The sequence below is a fragment of the Malaclemys terrapin genome, chromosome 8, assembly GCF_027887155.1.
Source record: "Malaclemys terrapin pileata isolate rMalTer1 chromosome 8, rMalTer1.hap1, whole genome shotgun sequence".
Lineage (NCBI taxonomy): Eukaryota > Metazoa > Chordata > Testudines > Emydidae > Malaclemys > Malaclemys terrapin.
The window spans coordinates 81,023,634-81,044,073 of NC_071512.1; the positions used below are offsets into that span (position 1 = coordinate 81,023,634).

Here is a 20,440-nt window from a genome sequence, read left to right on the forward strand (position 1 = left end):
TGTCACCTGTACAAACCCAAACAAGTCTGGTTTTGCACACTCCGCTCTGCTGCAGCCTGAATTTTCAAAGTCAAGCTGGATAGTTTCTGACATGTCACTTCTAGTAATAGAGATTCTATAGGCCAATAGCTGCTGTAAATTACATGTACACAACCCTATTGTCCTCATATTCTGGCCTTAGTTACTTACACCTCTGCAAATGTAGGAAACAAAAAATCAAACCCAAAATAACACCTATTTAATAGGTTCAAATAATACCTATAACCAAGTGTCACCTCATGAACAGAAGCACATCAGAGTAGGGAAAAAATACAGTATGTATCTCGGTGAGGGATGCATGCCACCTCATCAACATGAGAAAGAAATCAGCCTAACTGTTTAGGCAAGGGATTTGTTGCAAATGGAAACCCAACCCTTGCAGATCTCTACACAGATTTGGAAATCTTTACACAACCACCATCAACCTACTCTACCATAAGAGTACAGCCTGCTCCCACTGCAGTTGTACAAATAGCCCACGCCATATGGAGTTAATGCTGGTCTAAGTGGCAGGGAACTTGAAGAAAACCTGCTCTGGATAGGAACTACATGACTCCATTCTGGCATGCTGCCTGCTAATCTGTAAACCCCTATCACTACAAAGGGTGTTCTCTAGGTTTAGGGGGAGAATGCCATAAAGCAGGGTGGGTTTCCACCCTTCTGCCCACATAAATGGAGGGATACACCAGTCCATGTTTAGAAATTTAATCCCAGACCAAGTGAACTAAGCAGGATGTTTATCATATGATCATTTACATTCTAAGGCCTAGGTGGCCACCTTTGCCATTTAGGGCTCACTAGTGACACTGGAATCCATGGCCCCTTCATTGCCCAACTGACAGAGTGTAACATATGCTATCCTAGAACCACTGAGCTTGATGCTGCTCTCAGTCAAACCATTTACCTGCACTAAAATCAATGGGGTTACTCTGGGTTTACTTTGAGTAGAATTTGGACCATTATCTCTAAATATCAAAATCCAGCCAGAAAAGTAACAGCTCTTAATTAGGTCAAAGAATTTTCCAAATATCCAGCAGTGCTTAGATTAGTGCAACAGTACAGCCCACACACAGTGACCAGATTTTTAAAACAAACAAAAACCCTCACTGGTTATAGGTAAAATTAAAAAGCTAAAGCAATATCATCCCCAGTCTGCCCATTGTATACCAGGGATATTTCCCAATCAGAGAAAACCACATGTGCATCAGTGAAATTAACTTCTGTATCCTCTCTGGGAGGTAATCACTCAGAGCCATAGTCTACCTTGCCATGTCCCATGCAAGAGCGCTGAGCTCCAGGTTTGGGACCAGGGCTGACGAGACGGCGGGGGAAGCCGGTACAAATTACCGGGGCCCGGCGGTCCGGAAGAGGGCCCGGGGCCTGGCTTCCCCGTTGCCTTACCGGGGCCCAGCGGTCCAGAAGGGGGCCCGGGGCCTGGCTTCTCGCCTGCCCCTCGTCGGCCCTGTTTAGCCGGTCCGCCCTTGCTGGGGGGCTCAAAAACATTTTTTCACCAGGGCCCAAACCCGTTCTCGGCGGCCCTGCTTGGGACTGCATGAAACTTAACGGCACAACCTGCCCCATCGGGGACCACAACCCCCCCAGGTGAATTGAGGTGAATTATTAACCTGCAGGTGCAGCCTGGTGGCGCAGGCAGGGATGCGCGGGGGTATGGACGGTTAAATATCTCTGCATGGGAATGTGTGTCAGCGGCCCCACCCCAACGGGAGTAGGCTGGAGAGGCCCCGGCCCACCAATGGGAGCGGCTTGGGGTGGGACGGGGCAAAGCCGCCCCCCGGGAGCAGGCGGGGATGGGGGGGCAGAGCCATCCCGCAGGGAGGAGTTTCCAGGTCTCCATGGAAACAGCGGCGCTCTCCCAAGCAGCCGCCAGAGGGCGGTCACCCGCCGCCATCCCGCAGCGCAGGCGCAAAGCGCCGCCACGCTGTGCACGCCAGTCGGGAGGAACACGGCTCACGTGACCCCTGGCGGAGCGCGTGTGGCTGGGACTCGGATGGAGCAGGGAGCCGAGGCAGCGAGCAGGCCGGCGGGGAGCCCGGGGCTGGCCTGCGGCAAGCGGAAGATGGCGCTGCACGGGTAGGAGCAGCCCGGAGCCTCGGCTCCGCAGATCCACGTCTGCCGGTCGGGCAGGGTGTCCCGCTACTCCCTTTCCGCAGCCGCGGCGCCGCCGCTTGTCTCACCCTCGCGCCCCGTGCCGGGGATGGGGGGGGGCAGGCTGCCCTGTGTCCTCGCCCCTCGCGGGGACAGGGCGCGAGGGTGTCACCTTTGTCCCGACCCTCAGCTCCGACGGGCGGAGCGAGCGTTGTCCTCGCGTCCGTCACTGGTTGGCCTCCTCCCAGGAGGCGGGCTAATGGACGGCAGCCAATGAGCGTCCCCCGAGGTGGGTTCCTGCAGAGGGGAGTTAAACGCCCCCCTTTGACTCTGAGTGGCAGTTTGTGCCCAGACCCTCAAAGGTATTGAGACACCTCGCTCCCATCGATTTGAATGGAGTTAAGCACCTGTACCTTTGAGGAGCTGGGTCTTGGTTCCTCACTTCCCTTTGTTTCTAGGAAAATCTCCCCCCTATATTGATCTGTGGCTCACCCTGTGAAAATGTTTGGAAACTACTCGCTTTGCTGAGGCATTCATATTTCCTTTCCCTGCTTTCAAGCTTCAGTGATCGTTTCTCAGAATTATGACCCATGTTTGGTTAAATGTAAAGAAAACCCGTCTTTTACGTACAAACACAAATGCATTACTTTAATGCAAATGAAATGCCTTTTTTTTCTTTCAGATGTGAAACCTGTAGTGGAGAGGAAGCAAAGTACAGGTGTCCACGTTGCATGAAATACTCATGCAGGTATATACAATTTGAATTTTCTCTTGTTTGGTTTCTTGTATGCTAGAGACAGGATGCTCATGTTTCTCTGTACTTTCAGTTTGGCGTGTGTGAAAAAGCACAAAACTGCACTGAGTTGTAATGGAATCAGAGAGAAGGCAGCATTTGTCTCCATAAATGAGTTTAGCGAGTTGAATCTCCTAAGTGGTAAGAATTTCTCTGCTATGTAAACTTCACCCCATCTTATTTTTTAAACCAACATTGAACTTTTCTTCCTGTTCTTTGTATATTTAGATTATCGTTTTCTGGAAGATGTAGGAAGGATGACTGATGGTGCTGCTCGAGATGTTTCCTTGCATAGACCAACAACCAATAAATTTGTGAGTTTCAAGTTACCTTTTTGGTTAGTTTAAAGTGGAAATGAGGCAGCTCCAAAATCCCAGATTAGAACATCTCCTGACCTCCAAATTGAGGGTATCCAGATCCGAGATTTATGACTGTTTCTTTTCCTGTAATGGACTGAACAAACCTGAGATCTGAGTGCCTCTGAAGTTCAGGATCAGAACTGTATATATGAAACCCAGTCTTAAATTAAAGCAGAGCTCCAACGTAATATGATAGTATCAGAGGGGTAGCTGTGTTAGTCTGAATCTGTAAAAAGCAACAGAGGGTCCTGTGGCTCCTTTAAGACTAACAGAAGTATTGGGAGCATAAGCTCCCACGAAAGCTTATGCTCCCAATACTTCTGTTAGTCCTAAAGGTGCCACAGGACCCTCTGTTGCTTTTTAACGTAATATGAGAGATTCTGATCACTATATTTAATAACTAAGAAGAATAAATCACTACAAACATTTTTTAATAGTAAAGGTGACCCCAAATGAAGAAAAATTGACTTGTGTCCATTTCTGCTTCTTTATGGTGTATAAAGAAGGTCTGAAAGACTTTTTATTTTAGAAATTCATTTTATGCATATGTAAAATATTTCCTAAAATTTCTCATGTAAACAATTACTTTAGTTGCCACAGAATTGTTATATGATCATCATTGGGAGCGGAGATGATGACAACTAAAGAGCTGGGATAAGTGACATCACACGAAGAGTGAGAGCTGAGCTATTAAAAAGGGGAAAGGACTTTCAGTAAGAATCATCCCTTCAATTAAAGTGTTTAGAGCTCACAATAAATATATTTTCTCGCTCACAGGTTCTCCCAGCAAAACTAGGGAAGAGCATACTTTACATTCCTGACACTTCTAAGTTAAAATAACAAGTGGGGGGGAGAGAAAAATCAAAACAAGGTTTTAAGACTTCTTTGTACATCATAAAAAGCCATGAACTCGATGTTGTTAATTTTTTAAGCCCTACACAAACCATCTTTAAATGTAATTTTAGAACTCATCAAACAAGAAGATGCCATGTGGACAGTTCGCTGTAAAGTAAAATTGAAAAAATCAAGTGTTCTATTAGAACTCAATCACTCAGACACACATAAGTAACTTTACTTGAGTGTGGTCCTGTGATTAGACTCTCTTCCCTGATCTGTTACAGACTTCGTGTATGAGCTTGGGCAAGTTACTTATGGACAGGTTTTTAAAGATGTTTAGGTACCTATATTCGTAAGATAAACAGATTTTAGTGTTCATGTAAGTCCATTTATTCATGCATGTTGCAGGAGTGAGCCCTTAGAAAACACCAAATAGCAGAAAGTGCCAGGTTTGTTTTAAGTGCTGTAAGTTTTTAAAATATTCGTTTGTTGTTAAACCAGCTATCAAAGTTACCGAGAATTCTCAAATTCTGTAACTTGCCTAAAAGCAACTTTGAAGCTTTCTTGTTTTCAGTGTATTGCAATGGGAAATCATGTTATTTCAGTCTAATCTTACATCATCAAATGGTTTTTAGGTGTAATAATTGTAACTCACTGAGAGAGAACAGCCCTGTTTGCTGAATGGGAATACTGGAATAGTGATTGGCAGGGCCGGCTCCAGGCACCAGCTCAGTAAGCAGATGCTTGAGACGGCCAAGGGGAAGGGGTGGCACTGTTGGGCTCTTTGGTGGCAATTCGGCGGCGGGACCCTCTCGGAGGGAAGGACCTGCTGCCGAAGAAGAAAGTGGCACGGTAGAGCTGCCGCCGATCGCAGCTTTTTTTTTTTTTTTTTTTTTTTTTTTTCCCCCGCCACTTGGGGCAGCAAAAACCCTGGAGCCAGCCCTGGTGATTGGTATTACCAAAAACTGTTTTGAAACTTACTTCATCTCTATATCTCTGGTTTGCAAACGCACTTATCCGTGTAAAGTAAGCGATCACTGGAGTTTTCCTAAACAGATCTTTTGAAGTACAGCATAGTTAAGTTTGCAGTGTTGTTGTGGCTGAGTTGGTCCTAGGATATGAGGGAGACAAGGTGCGTGAACTAATATCTTGTACAGTAATTCCTTGCTTACCGTTGTAGTTATGTTCCTGAAAAATGCGACTTTAAGTGAAATGATGTTAAGTGAATCCAGTTTCCCCATAAGAAGTAATGTAAATGGGGGGGGTTAAGTTCCAGGGAAATTTTTTTCACCAGACAAAAGACATATATACACACACGCACACACACAGTATAAGTTTTAAACAAACAATTTAATAGTGTACACAGCAATGATGATTGTGAAGGTTGGTTGACGTGGTGAAGTTAGAGGGTGGGATATTTCCCAGGGAATGCCTTGCTGATGAACTAGCCTTCGGCTGAGCCCTCAAGGGTTAACACATTGTTGTTAATGTAGCCTCACGCTCTACAAGGCAGCACGAATGGAGGGAGGGGAGACAGCATGGCAGACAGAGACAGGGACACACATCCTGTGTGAGAGAGAGAGACGTGCATTGCCCCTTTAAGTATGCTGGCCCCACTCTAAGTACATTGTCTTTTAAAAGATCAGGAAGTTGAGACAGCAGCTGTGGCCAGCAAGCTCTCCCCATCCTGCTCTATATGGAGAAGAGGTAGTAACCGGGGGGGTAGGAGTGGGGGCAGGGGGACACCCTGACATTAGCCCCTCCCTTCCCCCCTTCCCTGCACAGCAAGCAGGAGGCTCCTGGGAGCAGCTCCAAGGCAGAGGTCAGGAGCAGCACATGGCAGTGTGGGTGGCAATTGGTAGCCTGCTGGGTGGCTGCCGCACAGGGAACTTAGAGGAGCAGGGAGCTGAGGGGGGAGGGGGGCTGCCGGTCCACTCTGGTTCCAAGCCCCACCAGCTAGCTGCAATGGGCTGCTCTTCCTGTAAGCAGTGGACAAAGCAGGCGGCTATCAAACAACGTTAGAAGGGAGCATTTCCCAATTTTAAACGTGCATGTTCCCTAATTGATCAGCAACGAAACAACGTTAACCGGGATGACTTTAAGTGAGGAGTTACTGTATTAAAAAAATGTCTGTAGTGGAAGTTACAAGGTTTTGAGTTTCACAGGGCTCTTCTTCCATTCTGGAGAAGTAAATCAGTGTTTCTGAGCTAAAAACAAGTTGGGACAAATGAAGCGTAAGGGGATAACATGTTGTGGGAAACCCCTTAAAATGAAGTAGGCGATTAAAGATTAGCAGGCAGTGGGGTGTGTTTTAAATTGTTGTAATGAGTCAAAAAACTAGTGTGTCTATTGAGTACATGGTTTTTAGTGTCTAGCAGAGTTACAAAATTAAGTTTCCAGGCTCACCTTTTGAAGGTGTTGTGCAGGTTCCCCTTGAGGACAAGTACCAAGAGGTCAGATATGGAGTGATCGTTTTATGAAAAGTGTTTGTCCACAGGTGATATGTTTTTGTCTCTTATGAGTTCATTCAGAAGTGTAGTGATTGTCTGGTTTCACCCACATAGTTGTTGGGGCATTTGATGCACTGGATGAGGTAAACCACATGTTGTGATAGGCATGTGTTGGACCCAGGGATCTTGAAAGGTGTGTTGGGGCAGGTATTGATCATTGTAGCAGTGGAGATATGTCTGCATGTTTTGCATCTGTTCAGGCAGGGTCTGATGCTGCTTTGAGTTAGTGTGTCCAGGTCTGTGGGGAGCTTGTTTTTGGTAGTGAGCTTGTCAGGGTTGGAGGGTTGTTCTTAAGGCCAGAAGAGGGGGTTAGGAAAGACTTCCTTCAGCATGTGGTGCCCATCAAATATGGGTTGTAATTATTTGATGATACCCCAGTTGGGCTCTAGTGTGGAGCAGTTGGTCACAAGTAGGGGCGTGCAGTCAGTGAGGGGTGTTTTTTCTGTATTGAAGTAGGCTCTCCTGGGGTATTTGGGTGATCCTTTCCATGATGCAATCTACTTCTCTGGTGGAGTGTCCTTGTTTAGTGAAGGAGGCTTTAAGTCTGTTAAGGTGTATAGGCTGGATTTTCTCTTTGGAGGTGGTCTCTGAGTACCTGGCTGACAGTAGCTGATTTTTTTGGTGTGTCTGGGATGGTTACTGAATCTGTGAAGATAAGTGTGGTGATGTGTGGGTTTCATGTATACAGTCATGTGTAGGGTTTCATTGTTGAAGTTAATCATGGTGTCCAAGAAGCTGATGCTGGTGTGGAAGTGTCCTACAGAGAGTGTAATAGATCGATGGTGGTTGTTGAAGTGGTGGAAATGTATGAAGAAGTTTAGGTCTTCTGTCCAGAGGATGAAAATGGCATTGATGCATCTCAGATATATTGGTATGCTGGTTTTTTTTTGGTGCATTTTTCCAGAAATTCTTCCCCAAGGTAGTCCATGAAGAGGTTAGTGTATAGGGCAGCCATCTTAGTATCCATGGCTGTTCCCATAGTTTGGACAAAGTGTCTGTTGTTAAATGTGAAATTGTTGTGGGTGAGGATGAAATGGATGCGTTTGGCAATGTGCATAGGGTGGATTTTCAAACGTATGTTATCTTGTACAGTAACTCCTCACTTAATGTTGTAGTTATGTTCCTGAAAAATGCGGCTTTAAGCAAAACAGTGTTAAGCGAATCCAATTTCCCCCATAAGAATTAATGTAAATGAGGGGGTTAGGTTCCAGGGATTTTTTTTTCACCAGACAAAAGACTACACACACACACACACACACACACACACACACACACACACAGCATAAGTTTTAAACAATTTAATACTGGTACACAGTGATGATGATTGTGAAGCTTGGTTGAAGTGGAGGAGCCAGAGGGTGGATATTTCCCTTACTGCTAAATGATGAACTAGCAATTGGCTGAGCCCTCAAGGGTTAATTCTCTCACTCTACAAGGCAGTAAGAATGGAGGGAGATCTGCGCATTTCCCCTTTAAGTACACTGCCTTGTTAATTAGATTAGCTTGCTGAGACCGCAGCTGCTGCAAGCTCCCTCCGTCCTGAGCCCTGGTGTGTCCCTCTTGCTCTATGGAAGATGAGTAAGCGGGGTGCAGGAGCAGGGGGACACCCTGACATTAGCCCCCCTCTTCCTTCCCTCCCCTCCCACACAGCAAGCAGGAGTCTCGGGGAACAGCTCCAAGGCGCGGGCAAGAGCAGCACATGGCAGTGGGGGGAGGGACAGCTGCAATTGCTAGCCTGCTGGGCAGCTGCTGCACAGGGAACTCAGGGGAGCGTGGAGCTGATGGGGGGCTGCCGGTCCACCCTGGTTCCAAGCCCCCACCAGCTAGCAGCAATGGGCTGCTCTTCCTGCAAGCAGTAGACAAAGCAAGCAGCTGCCAAACAACGTTAGAAGGGAGCATTACACAACTTTAAACAAGCATGTTCCCTAATTGATCAACGAAACAACGTTAACAGGGACGACTTCAAGTGAGGAGTAACTGTAGGTATTTGAGGCAGGCAGCAATGCTGTTGTGAGGGATGTTGATGTAGAGGGAAGTGATATCCATGGTGGTAAGGATGGTGTTAATGTTGCGGAATTTCTGATGGAAGTCGGTAGTGCCTTGGAGCATAGTTAAGTGTTGTTGTTTTAGCAGACTCTACCATTACAGAATATTGATCTAATGGCTCTTCAGCCATGCCATGTCAACATTATTACCCCTGTGCATTGCAGAGCACGCTTTGGGTTTTCTCTGCACCGGCCAGTTGATTCATGACCGTATAGATATACTAACTATTCAGCCTTTATCTGTGCAGCAATTGCAGTAGTGGAGTGGGTTTGGGGGGAAATTTCTCCTCTGGACCTCACGGATACAGGCTCTGTACTTGATTTGTGCACAGAAAGGTGTTTAGGGCCCTTTGGATTTAAAAAATCATAAGAGGTCAGTCACTACACTAATTCTGTAGCTGTGCTGGTTTCCAACCCTCTTGTACTGTTTGAGTTCTACTTATAACATATTTTTTATGTTTCATTAGGACTCTTGTGCTCACCATGAGAAAACTTTGTCTGTAAAGGTTTAAGAATAAGCTTGGAAACTCTTGAAGATATCTAAATATCTTTTTTTTTTAACGGAGAACTTGTGTAGAAAAAAAATAAAAAGAGAGAGAGAGAAAGTTTACCACTGTGTAAATGCTACATTATGCTGCTACTTAAATGCTTAACTGGCACTTTGGTTCCAGGATTGCTCTTTTGGTCTCAATTTTTAGACTTGCAGGACAGAAGTAATAAATGTTTCCATATTTGAATATACTTTGGCTTTTATTTTCTGTGTTAGATAAATTATTTGAAAAACCGAGCTCGAAAGCACAATATCCACTTGAAAACTTTACCCATTGGATTTACAAAAAGGAGAGAGAATTCAACCACCTTCAACAAGAAGTAAGTTTCTAATTATTATGGGGTTTGGGGACAACTGGGCAAAACCTTCATTTAAGTATTGCTGAAAGAATAGCTGGTGAAGAGCTCTGCTATAAGATTTCAAGGTCTGGTAGCGTTTTTCATGACAGAATCACATTAGATCAGGGGTGTGCAAACTTTTTGGCCTGGGGACCATATCTGGGTCTGGAAATTGTATGGCGGGCCATGAATGCTCACAAAATTGGGGGTTGGGGTATGGGAGGGGGTGAGGGCTCTAGCTGGGGGTGTGGGCTCTGGGGTGGGGCTGGGGATGAGGGGTTGGGGGTACAGGAGGGAGCTCTTGGCTGGGACCAAGGGGTTTGAGGGCAGGAGGGGGATCAGGGCTGGGGTAGGGGGTTGGGGCGTGGGAGGGGGTCAGGGGTACAGACTCTGAACAGCACTTACCTCAAGCAGCTCCCAGAAGCAGCGGTATGTTCCCCATCCAGCTCCTACACGGAGGCACTGCCAGGCAGCTTTGTACACTGCCCCATCCACAGGTGCCGCCCCTGCAACTCCTATTGGCTGGGAACCACGGGGCTTCAGGGGTGAAGTTTGGGGCGGGGGCAGCGTGTGGAGCCCCCTGGCTGCCCCTACACATAGAAGCCGGAGGGGGGACATGCTGCTGCTTCCAGGAGCTGCGCGGAGCGCAGGGCCGCCCAAAGGATTCAGGGGGCCTGGGGAAAAGCAATTTCAGGAGCCCCTACCATAAAAAAAAAAAGTCGCAATACTATAGAAAAATATATTCTTGTGGGGGCCCCTGCGGGGCCTGGGGCACATTGCCCCACTTGCCCCCGTACCCGCTCCGGGCGGCCCTGGTGGAGCGGGGCAAGCCCCAGACCCCGCTCCCTGGCGGGAGCTCGAGGGCCAGATTAAAAAGTCTGGAGGGCCAGATGCGGCCCCCAGGCCGTAGTTTGCCCACCCCTGCATTAGATAGTGAACAATACTCCATGAAATATTTTGGGAAACCTATTCAGATGGAAATTTGTAGTAAATTCTTCTACAGCCCTCTAGTATTCAGCTTCATCAGAGAAGATTTATTGTACCCCAAACTTCAGTTGGGGTTCTTCTGTTGTGCTTGGGCTGATGTTGCCTACTATCATAAAGTAGTCACTGATTGTCCTAATTGGAAATCCAAGCACTGAAGTCAGCAACGTGACATACCATCCATTACTGGTGCTAGTCAATTAAATGTTGTCTTTACTGAGCAATGGTACTCACGAAGGGAGTGAGAGAGGTTTTTCCTTCTTCATAAATTAATTTGGGCTTTTATTTGCATGCATGTCTGTGATGCGGGACAAACGGGATTTTTTTTAATGCTTTTACCAAAATGATTTTCAATTCATATTTCCTTGCTAAGGACTTGTAACTCTTAGTCCCTAGACGAGTTCTGTATCTGTCATTCTTCCATTAATTGGGATTACCAAAGTACTTGACTTTCTTTTTCTTTAATTGGGAGGGTGGGTACATCTGTTCAAGATGAAAAGACTTGCTGAAAATGTCTCCCTGTCATGGAGGGGAAAGGATGTGGATTTAAGTCTGGGTTATTCATGAAGCAAACATTTGCTAATATAAATAAATTTTATATTCCTTGTATAGTACTGTGTCATAATACAGAAATGTAGTAACTTGGTGAAGCGTGCTTCTGTGTGAAATACAGGTGCAGGTCCAAAGTTAATATGAGGGCTCATTGAAATTTAAATATTTGATTGACCTGTGGGGGGGGGAGGGGGAACAGTAAACAGTTTAAGAGCCTCAGATAATAGCCACTCAGAGCAGGCTTTTTCCTTGATGGCTTTTCTTTGGGCTTTATTCTCCCCTCCCTCCTCCCCCCCCCCCCCCCCGCTTATCAAGTTCTGCTCCTAGATTTTTTTTCTATTTAGTAATGCCATTTACTGTTAGTTATCCGGTAACAATGAATGGATGAGAACTTGACAATATTTTAGTGACCAAACCACTAGGTGTCCCTCTTGTAATGGTTTAGCAAGTAAGTTTGCATGCATAAGTAAAAACTAGCATAATTTCTTCTGTTTGGACACAAAAGCAGTTTTTCTCCATTGGTGGAGAAACCTTATTCTTAGCAGAACATAACGCATAAAGGAATTTCTGAAATGTTAGCTTTCTGTGTTACATACTTTAAAATACAGGATCTGAGTGGCAGGGAAAATCCACAGGAGGGGTTAAAGGAAAGGAAATGTGAGGTTTTTTTCATTTAAATTTCTCATGAATTCTTACATTGATGAGGATTCCTGGCTTCCTCAGAACAGACCACAAGGCAACCCCCAAATACTGCAGATCTCTGCATCAATGGCTAAGCATTGTGGGGGGCACAACCGCAAAAACGTTCTTGCTGGTAAATCCTGTACATGAGACAGCCAAACACTGACAGATATTTGTTGCTATTATGTAGTGTGACTTTTAAACTCTTCTGTTCACAAAAGTACTTTCACATATGGAAAAACACGACTGAGCGCTGGAAATTAATTTATCTCTGCATTGAATTACATATGTCTATATTTATACATTTATATTTACCTTTATTGAACAGAGGCCCTTTTTAAACTCTATCAGAATTGGTGTGTTATTTGTAGGTAAATAGTTAAGCATGGGACTATTTCAGGAGCAGCCAGAAAGGAATAAGACAATGACTTTTTTTGTCATAGTGGAGAACAATTTTTGTTTTGAAATGTTAAACTTTCATAGACCCATTCTAGTGTCATCAAGTAGCACAACAACATCATTCTTTAGGAAAGTAGCCACCTGCTTTCTGCAAATATTTTTCCAGGCAGTGAGAATGATACACATTTTGTGGATGAGTATGAAAGGGGAGGTATTAAATACAAATTTTACATGATAAAGTGCAGTTTTACCTCCACTGGAGGGGAGGGGGGGAAGTATTGCAGATACTGCAAAATGCCCATCCCAGCTGTATTGGAACAGGTGTCATCGCTTATCAAGGCCGAGAAGTCTGCCTTTTCTCTTTAAAGCTGACTACTATGCTATAACTAGAAAATAGGGTCCAGTCAAAGTTGTGACAAAATGATATTTGGGCTGCCTTCTGATGAAGAAAGTTGTGTCTAAGAGATGCTGTGAGAAAACAAATTATGTTACTAGGAGCCACCTGTATCTTTTTGTGTGTGTCACTGTGGTCCATATTTCTTTTCAGTGTTTACCATTGATTTGCAATCTGCATTATCTGTCAAAATGGGACACCCCAATTATTCAAATAATGTAAAGGCTTGTAGAGCATCCTCTTTATGAGCATGTTCTCATTGACAACTGTTCACAAAAAGTTAAGAGATTATATACAAACTCTCATCTCTTTGTCTAAATGTTTATATGAAATCAATGGAGCCTAACTTTAGAGCTTGGGAATAGTATTAAATAGGTGATGCTTAGGATATTGGAAATGACTTTGAAGGAGTACTTCTTGCCCCTCATCTGCTGTGTCCAAAAAACAAACCAACCATTTTTAATAAATTAAACTTCAGTTTGGCCTTTGAAATGAGACACAGACATGCTTATTCAATGTAGAACAAATATTTACTGGAAATCATGGCTAGATAAATTGTTACTCACATTTAGGAAATCAGATTTTTTAACTCTTATTGTCTAACATCTCTAGTAAGATTATATTAATCTGAGGTAAACTTCTGGGGAAATTTAAGTACATGAAAATCTCTTCACTTCTTAATTGCGTTAAAATGAACAGAAGCCATATCGCAATGTTAAGGTTTAGACTACTCAGAAATGCAAAGGTATTTTGAATTAAATGTACCCTATCAGGGCTGTTGAGCCTAAATCTAGAAGTACAGTTGAATTTTTTGCTTGCTGTCTGGGACTCACTGCAATCAGTGGTGCAAGAACAATTTTTGTAGTGGGGGTGCTAAAAGTGTAAACCATGTATTTGGGTTGCTATTACTACTTCAAGCCACCCCCACATCCCTAGTTCCAGTACCTATGATCACAATGTGACTCTTCCTCTGCCTACAAGCATGAAGAAGGCCAGGTAGCATTACATGAATGCTGCTCACTAATGCACAGGAATCATCCTCTCTGATCATTTCAATAATTTGATAGTCTCATGAAAATGGAGGGATGACATACAAACATGAAGAAAGGCTACATCCCAGGTCAGCACTTGGCAGGTTGTCTAGCCTGGAAGTGTGATATAAACCTAAATGTGTTAGTTCTCATGCAGGGAAGCTGATGGGCATTTTTGTTTCCTCAAAGAATCAAAAGAGAGGACAAAACACATTTTTAAAGAAGGTTAAATTTTGGACTAGTCAACCTTGGCAAAGTCTTTCGGTTTCCACAGAACCTTTAATTCAAACTCAGTGTGCTTGAATATTGCAGCACATATGGTTAGTAAGATCTCCTGCTGTTCTGAGGCCTCCTGGGAGAAGACCATATGTGTTACAAAGGAAATGTTTTTCAGTCTGTTTCTTGGTGGATAGTCCTGCAATTTACTACAATTGGGAAATACTTCAGTTTTAAGTAGAAATAACCCAACTTTATTGTTTGTCCATTACATCTCAGCTGGGAATTGGTTTAGCTGAGCTTCAACAAAGTGTGGGTCCCCTCTGCTGTTTAATGTCGTTAGCACTGTAGGTATAGTGGCACTAGAGACAGTGTATTTTCGTAAAAGCATCAAACTATTATTCATTTATTTTTATTGAGGGGCTTTTGGGTTTCACAAGAGAATCCAGTGACTTAATTGGACTGGATCTGTGTTGCCTAAAGCAGGTTAAGGCAATATTATCAAAAGGAATAAACATTTAATCCCCTTATACTTAAACTGCTGCACTGTGGGAGAGATGGGCCACTAAAGTGGCAAATCAGGGTTAACGGATGACTGGTACTTCATTAAACTTCCCCATTTCTTGCCTCTCCCCTTTTTGTTGATGCAGTATAACCTGCGTATAGCAGATACTATTGTATATGTAAACATGCACATGCCCAGATCTAAGGTACTTCCACATATTCTTTCCAATAATTTCATATGGCATCTATTATTCAATAGAATAAAATCCCCAATGAGTCATTCTGTCTCACAGGGTTTCACTTTAAGTGAAGTTCGCTGTAGTCACAATTGCAATTGGTACATTACAATGCATTGAACAATTTGGGACGTTCAGTCTACTTATATATATGGCGTCTTCTGTATCTCAGTTCATTGTAAGCAGATTCCAATGTACGTTGTTTGAGATTTTTGATGATTAAAGTTAGGCATTTCCTGTTAGCAAATTAGGATGTGAATAATGCTAGCTAGGACAGTTATTAATACTGATAAAGCAAGATGATTCTTGTGTTAATCAAGGCTAGCTTCTAGGACTGAGTTCGTATAAAAGCTAAAAACAGTCAGATAAGAAAATTTATACATGATACATTTCATAAAAGTACCTTGAGAACTGATGAACTAAAACCCTCAAGTTTATAATTTTAACTGAGAAACCTGAAGCATATCTATCAAAATATCTTAATATAAACACTTTTAATAATGTTCTCTCCTGTCTCTGAGAAATAATTTCTAGTATCCTTACATTTGACTTGCTTTTTTATGGTTTTGTTAAAAGTAGATGACAAATGTAAACAAGTCAGTGTCGCATGTAAACCTAGTACACTAGGCAAAATCTGAGAAAAATAAGGAGAAAAGTACAATTCACAGTTCTACTCACTGGACAGGAGAAGCAAGAGCTTAATAAATTTACCAGCAGGACTTGTAAGTTCTTTGAACTAACAGGTCTGCATCTGACATATCTCTGAAAGGCAAAAAGGGTATCGTGGCTTCCCCCTCCGGTGAACAAAAAAGTGGCTAAAAGAGCTTTATGTCTTCTGAAATAGGGTTCACATTGAGGCAAAAAACAAGCATGGAAAATTTCAAACCCCAAAGTTGAATTTGAGAGTTAAGAGCATGTGAAAATAGGGTTATAACAAACTGTTTTGCAACCTTAAGTATCACAAAGCCTAACAAGAGCCCACTATAATATTAAACTGATTGTAATAGTGGCTATATTCGTATATACACCTCTATCCCAATATAACGCTGTCCTCAGGACAAGAAAAGGATCACAGAAATGGGGTGTCTGAGGGAAATGCTGTAGTTGGCAGAGTGCTATTTAGGACCACTAGGTGCTGGTAGAGCCTTGAGGCCAGAATTACTGTGATATTTAAGTACCTAAAGGTGCAGGTAGGCTACAAATGCCAGAGCAGGTTAGGCACCTTAAATCTGTGCTTAGGCCCTTTTGAAAATATCAATAGTTTACCTATCCTGCTTCCTTAGGTACCCAGATACCTATAAAAATCTGTCCCTTGGGGCCTAGAAGCTGCAGTGTCTACAGCACTTGCCTAAATCATGGTATACAGAACCACACTACTAGGGAGCAAAAAGGTTGGAGACCACAGCAATCCAGATACTGTACAACAGCGTTTCTCAAATGTGGCCACCAGGGGCTTTTTCCTGTGGCCACAGCATTCTGAGTGGTGATTGGCGGGTCGGGGGGAGGGCGGGGAGAAGGGTATGCAAAGCAGCCTCCCCCTGGGGCTACCAAGAGGGGTTGAGCCCTGCCCACCTCCGGAGCAACAAACGTCAGAGAAGCAGGCAGCCGATGTGAGTTCTCCATCACCCTTGGCCTCCACTGCCTCCCCACCTTCCCTTCCAAGGCTTAATTTGTCCTCTGGTTTGCCATAGCTGAGCAAGTCTGCTGTGAAAAGTGATATTTTTGTTTGTTACTATCACTTTTCTCTGCCTCCCAACTAGCTAACAAGTCTGCTGCTGTGAAAAGTGATATTAACAAATATCATTTTTCACAGACGCAGACTTACTAGCTAGCAAGTGTATAAAAAAAAACCCAAAATCACACAGCCAAAAAAGCAAAAGAACAACAAAACAACATGCAAAGCATCTTATTTGTTTCTATTCAGTTTAAGTCTAGTAAAGAATAGACAACTGTACATTATTTTTATTATTGAGTCTGCAAAAACCCCCTACATAAATTACTATCTGTATATGTGCATATTTATTTGTTTTCCCCAAAGTTAAATATTTTAGAAAAAATTGTCATAGCAGCCATCAGAAAGAGTTGGTGACCACACTCTGAGGCCACCAAAAAACTGGTTGAGAACCCCTGCTCTGAGGAGGTGATGACTGTGCTGCTCATAGAGCTGCCATCGTTGTTATATCTGAGTGTCTCGAATATTGAAAAAAATGACAATAACAATTGCTGTGTTCCTTGCCTATAGGATCAGTACCTTGGTTTGCTTATGGATTATTTGCTTGTATGTTTATGTGGGGAAATTAGGAAAAGCATAGCTGAAGAAATTGCTTTATGTTGCAAATATAAAAAGTTTTTGGCAGGGTAAGGGGGGGAGCAGATGATTTTTCAGGAAGAACCAGTAGCTGCTAAAAAGCCTACACATTTTATAACCGAATTTGCATAAATATTTTTAAGTTTGGTACATCTCATTTAGGAGAAGAGGTGCTTAGATTGCTATCCAATTCATGTTCTGGGCCACCCTGCCCAACAACTGTTGCAAGACCCTGCTATCCTCTAAGGATGGGGCCATTGAATTGCCCACAACGGCCTCATCTGGGGAGGACGAGAGCACCGGCACATGGCCTTGGTCGCTGCCCTCATCGCCAAGAGGGTCACGTTCGTGTGTCGATGTGCCGAGACAGCCGTCGGTGCCGAGGTCAGAGCGACAGGCAGAGATACCGGCATAGTCTCCAGAGATAGTCTCGGCACCAGGTGCTGTGAGGAGGCAAAGGATGCCGACATGACTGACTCTAACCTCGATCTTTACGCCTGGCTCTGAGCCCAGGGAATCCAAAAGGGCCACTGAGCTGGTGGTTGCCATTGGGGTGGCCATGGCACCACAGGAGGCTGGCGGTGTCGCCTAGATCTTAGACCTCCTGCTGCTGGACCTATCTGAACGATAGGTTTCTGCCTTGGACTCTGAGGTCTCCAAAAAGGAACACCATGGAGGAGCAGTACTGGGGGTGGGGCCGATGAGCAGTGCCGAGCCTTTGGAGACTGGTGTGGTTCCCCCATGTGGATGGCCGGCGCCGTGGAGTGGTGCGCCAGAGATGGGGAGTGGTGTGACATCATAGCCGGCTTGCCCCTAGATAAAATAGGTGGCCAAGTTATCACCGGTGCCTCGTCCCTCTTTGGAGAAAGCGTGCTGTCAGGCGAATAAGGTCCTGCACACCCTGAAAAGCCTCCGGAGTGGAGGGGAGTTGAATGTCCTGGCCATGAAGGTCTGGAGAATGATAGTGGGCCAGACTCAACTGGACCCCTTGAGGGTCAGGAGTCAACGAGCCCCTGGGAGCCACCGGGCCCGAAGTAGGCTGAGTGGGTTGGCGTCTCCCTGCCGCTGACTCCTTAGGCTTAGGAAGGAGAGAGCACCTTCTCTCGTATCTCTTTCTTCTGGGGCACCAGGGATGAAGATCGGCGCCTGCCAGAAGTCTTATGTTTGGTGCCATGTCGATGCCGGGAGTCCTTAGCCTCTTTTCCTGGTGTTGGCTTGCACGCCATTGACGCCGGTGTGCTGCACACGGAGAAGGTGGTGCTCGGTACGGGCTCTGCTGACCCAGTCGGACTGTGGGTGGAGGGCTGCCTCCATGAGGATAACTCTGAGTCTCTGCTCGTGATCCTTAAGGGTTCTCAGCTGAAACCCTTTACAAATGCGGCACTTGTCCTTTTGGTGACTCTCGCCAAGGCACTTCAAACAAGAAGTGTGCGGGTCACTTTTTGGCATCAGTTTACCGCAGACTTCACAAGCTTTGAACCCCGGTGACTGAGGCATCCCCCGGTGTCGGGGAAGAAACGAGGGGGCACCCCCGTAATGGAAACTTAGATAAATGACTACTGATACTACTACTAACTAAGACACTAACTATATACAGATCACAATGGGACACTGCTAAAGGCGCTTGCAGAAGCAAGAGAGAGGGAAGTTCCAGCTAGCCATCGCTGGCAGTAAGAAGGAACTGAGTGGGGGGTGTTGGGTCAGCTGGGCCATGAAAGCACGACTCCAGCGGGCACCCAGGCCAACTCTATGGATATTGCTAAGGGAAAAATCTTCCGGCTGTCATGCACGCGGCACACACACACCTGATTGGAATTGACATGAACAAGCACTCAAAGAAGAACTAGACCTGCCTCTGAGATCAGGCTGTGATGCATGACAGAAGTACTGATGTGTATCAGTAGAAATTGTAATCTTGAGCACCAGATTGCTACAAGCGCTGATGAATCTTCTCGGCTGTCTGGAGGAGGCAGCCCTCTGCTCCCGCCAGAGAAATGTCTCCTTAACCACTTCACAGCTGTCCTGGGCCCTTTGGGAAAGGAAGATCCCCAACCTTTCTCTCACTCTTATTGCTCCGAGCCAAAAAGGATGGGTGGAAGAATCCCCCTTTTGTATGAAGTGCTGGATGTGATTACTGGATTTGTAGATGAGCTGAAAAGTTCCCAAGTAGTTCTAGGTACATGCTGCCCTTCTCTGTGGAGGTGATAGAGAGGTAGTCTCCAGCTCAATGTGTGTGTGTCACAGTGTGTTGCACTGTGCACTTTGTCAAGGGCAATCTGCTCATTCCTAGAGTAGGCAGGTACTGCCTCTTCCTATCACTCTACACACAGGTACTGGAGGAAGATGATTTCACCTGTGAGACCATTTTGCCCAAACTGAAAGGAAAAGAAAAAGCCAAGCCTCATTCTTAGGTCCTATTTTCAGAGCAAGACATGAAATACCTCTTCTGAACACTACTACAACATAAGTGTACATCTTATCATTGTGACTATCAGTAGTGATCCTGCAGCCTGCCTTCCAGTTGACAACACCCCCACCTTTAGTTCAACAGCAAGTTTTAATTAAATACTGGAATAGTGCTTTGCACTGTATATGCCAGGTAAGTGCCAGATGCACGGACTGGATGACAGGAGATGGATCATGTGATAATTGCCCTGTTCTGTTCATTCCCTTTTAAGCACCTGGCATTGGCCTCTGTAGGAAGACTGTATACTGGGCAAGATGAACCATTTGTCTGATCCAGTATGGCCATTCTTATGTTCATATGTTCTAAGTGCTAAATATTAAAGTACAGCTGAGATGGGGATTGTGCCCTTGTTAATAGTCAGTTGAGTTGAAGCCCTTCCTCATTAGCATTACAGTTTGCTGTACAATTGTTCAGTGATATTAATGTTGCTTTGAGTTTGCCAGCTCCAGAGGTACTAAGAATTTTTTGATAAAATTTTTCATAAGGCAGATTTAACATTCAAAACAAGAATCTGCTTTCAAAATTATTTTTAAATTAATGTTCAAGTTTGGAACTTGTAATAGTAAATGCCATGCCATTACACCAAACAGCATGTCTTAAACTGTGAAGACAGGGCACATACTTTCAACTGTACCAACTTCTGATTACAGCCACCCTTTTATGTCCTCCTCCAACCTTTGTCTTTGCATCCTCTTTCCTCTCCCTGAGCTGGTCTACTGTGACTCAGTCTCTCTTTAAAACATTCATAAGTAAGCCTCTAAATATTAATCCTCCCCTTTAACAAACTTTAACAAGTGGTTCAGAGGAAGAGGATGGAAATGGAGAATTCACAAGACATTCTGTACAACTCCACTCAGTCATTTGCTGCTTGTTGTACCCTAACATTCATCTATACGTTCATTAGCTATTTAGATTCTAAGATTTATGTAGGTAAGGACCTTGTTTTCCCTCCTCTTAGAAAAGCATCCAACACTCTTTCTGTACTAAATACCTAATCTGAAATACTGTATGGACTGTAACCTTCCCCTAGAAATAACTAGGTTAAGACTCATAGACTCATAGACTTTAAGGTCAGAAGGGACCAGTATGAT

At 44.4% G+C, this 20,440-nt stretch overlaps 1 protein-coding gene across 2 annotated transcripts in view; it reads left to right on the top strand.

The window, feature by feature from the left end:
- Positions 1-1,943: 1,943 nt before the first annotated feature.
- ZNHIT6 (zinc finger HIT-type containing 6) overlaps positions 1,944-20,440 on the top strand; it is a 57,386-nt gene continuing 38,889 nt past the window's right edge. For both annotated transcript variants that reach the window (XM_054036766.1, XM_054036767.1), the window contains exons 1-5: positions 1,944-2,130; positions 2,828-2,893; positions 2,973-3,079; positions 3,167-3,252; positions 9,456-9,559. In XM_054036766.1, coding sequence (XP_053892741.1) covers positions 2,048-2,130; positions 2,828-2,893; positions 2,973-3,079; positions 3,167-3,252; positions 9,456-9,559 — 446 coding nt within the window. In that variant the 5' untranslated portion in view covers positions 1,944-2,047. The remainder of the gene's footprint in view (positions 2,131-2,827; positions 2,894-2,972; positions 3,080-3,166; positions 3,253-9,455; positions 9,560-20,440) is intronic.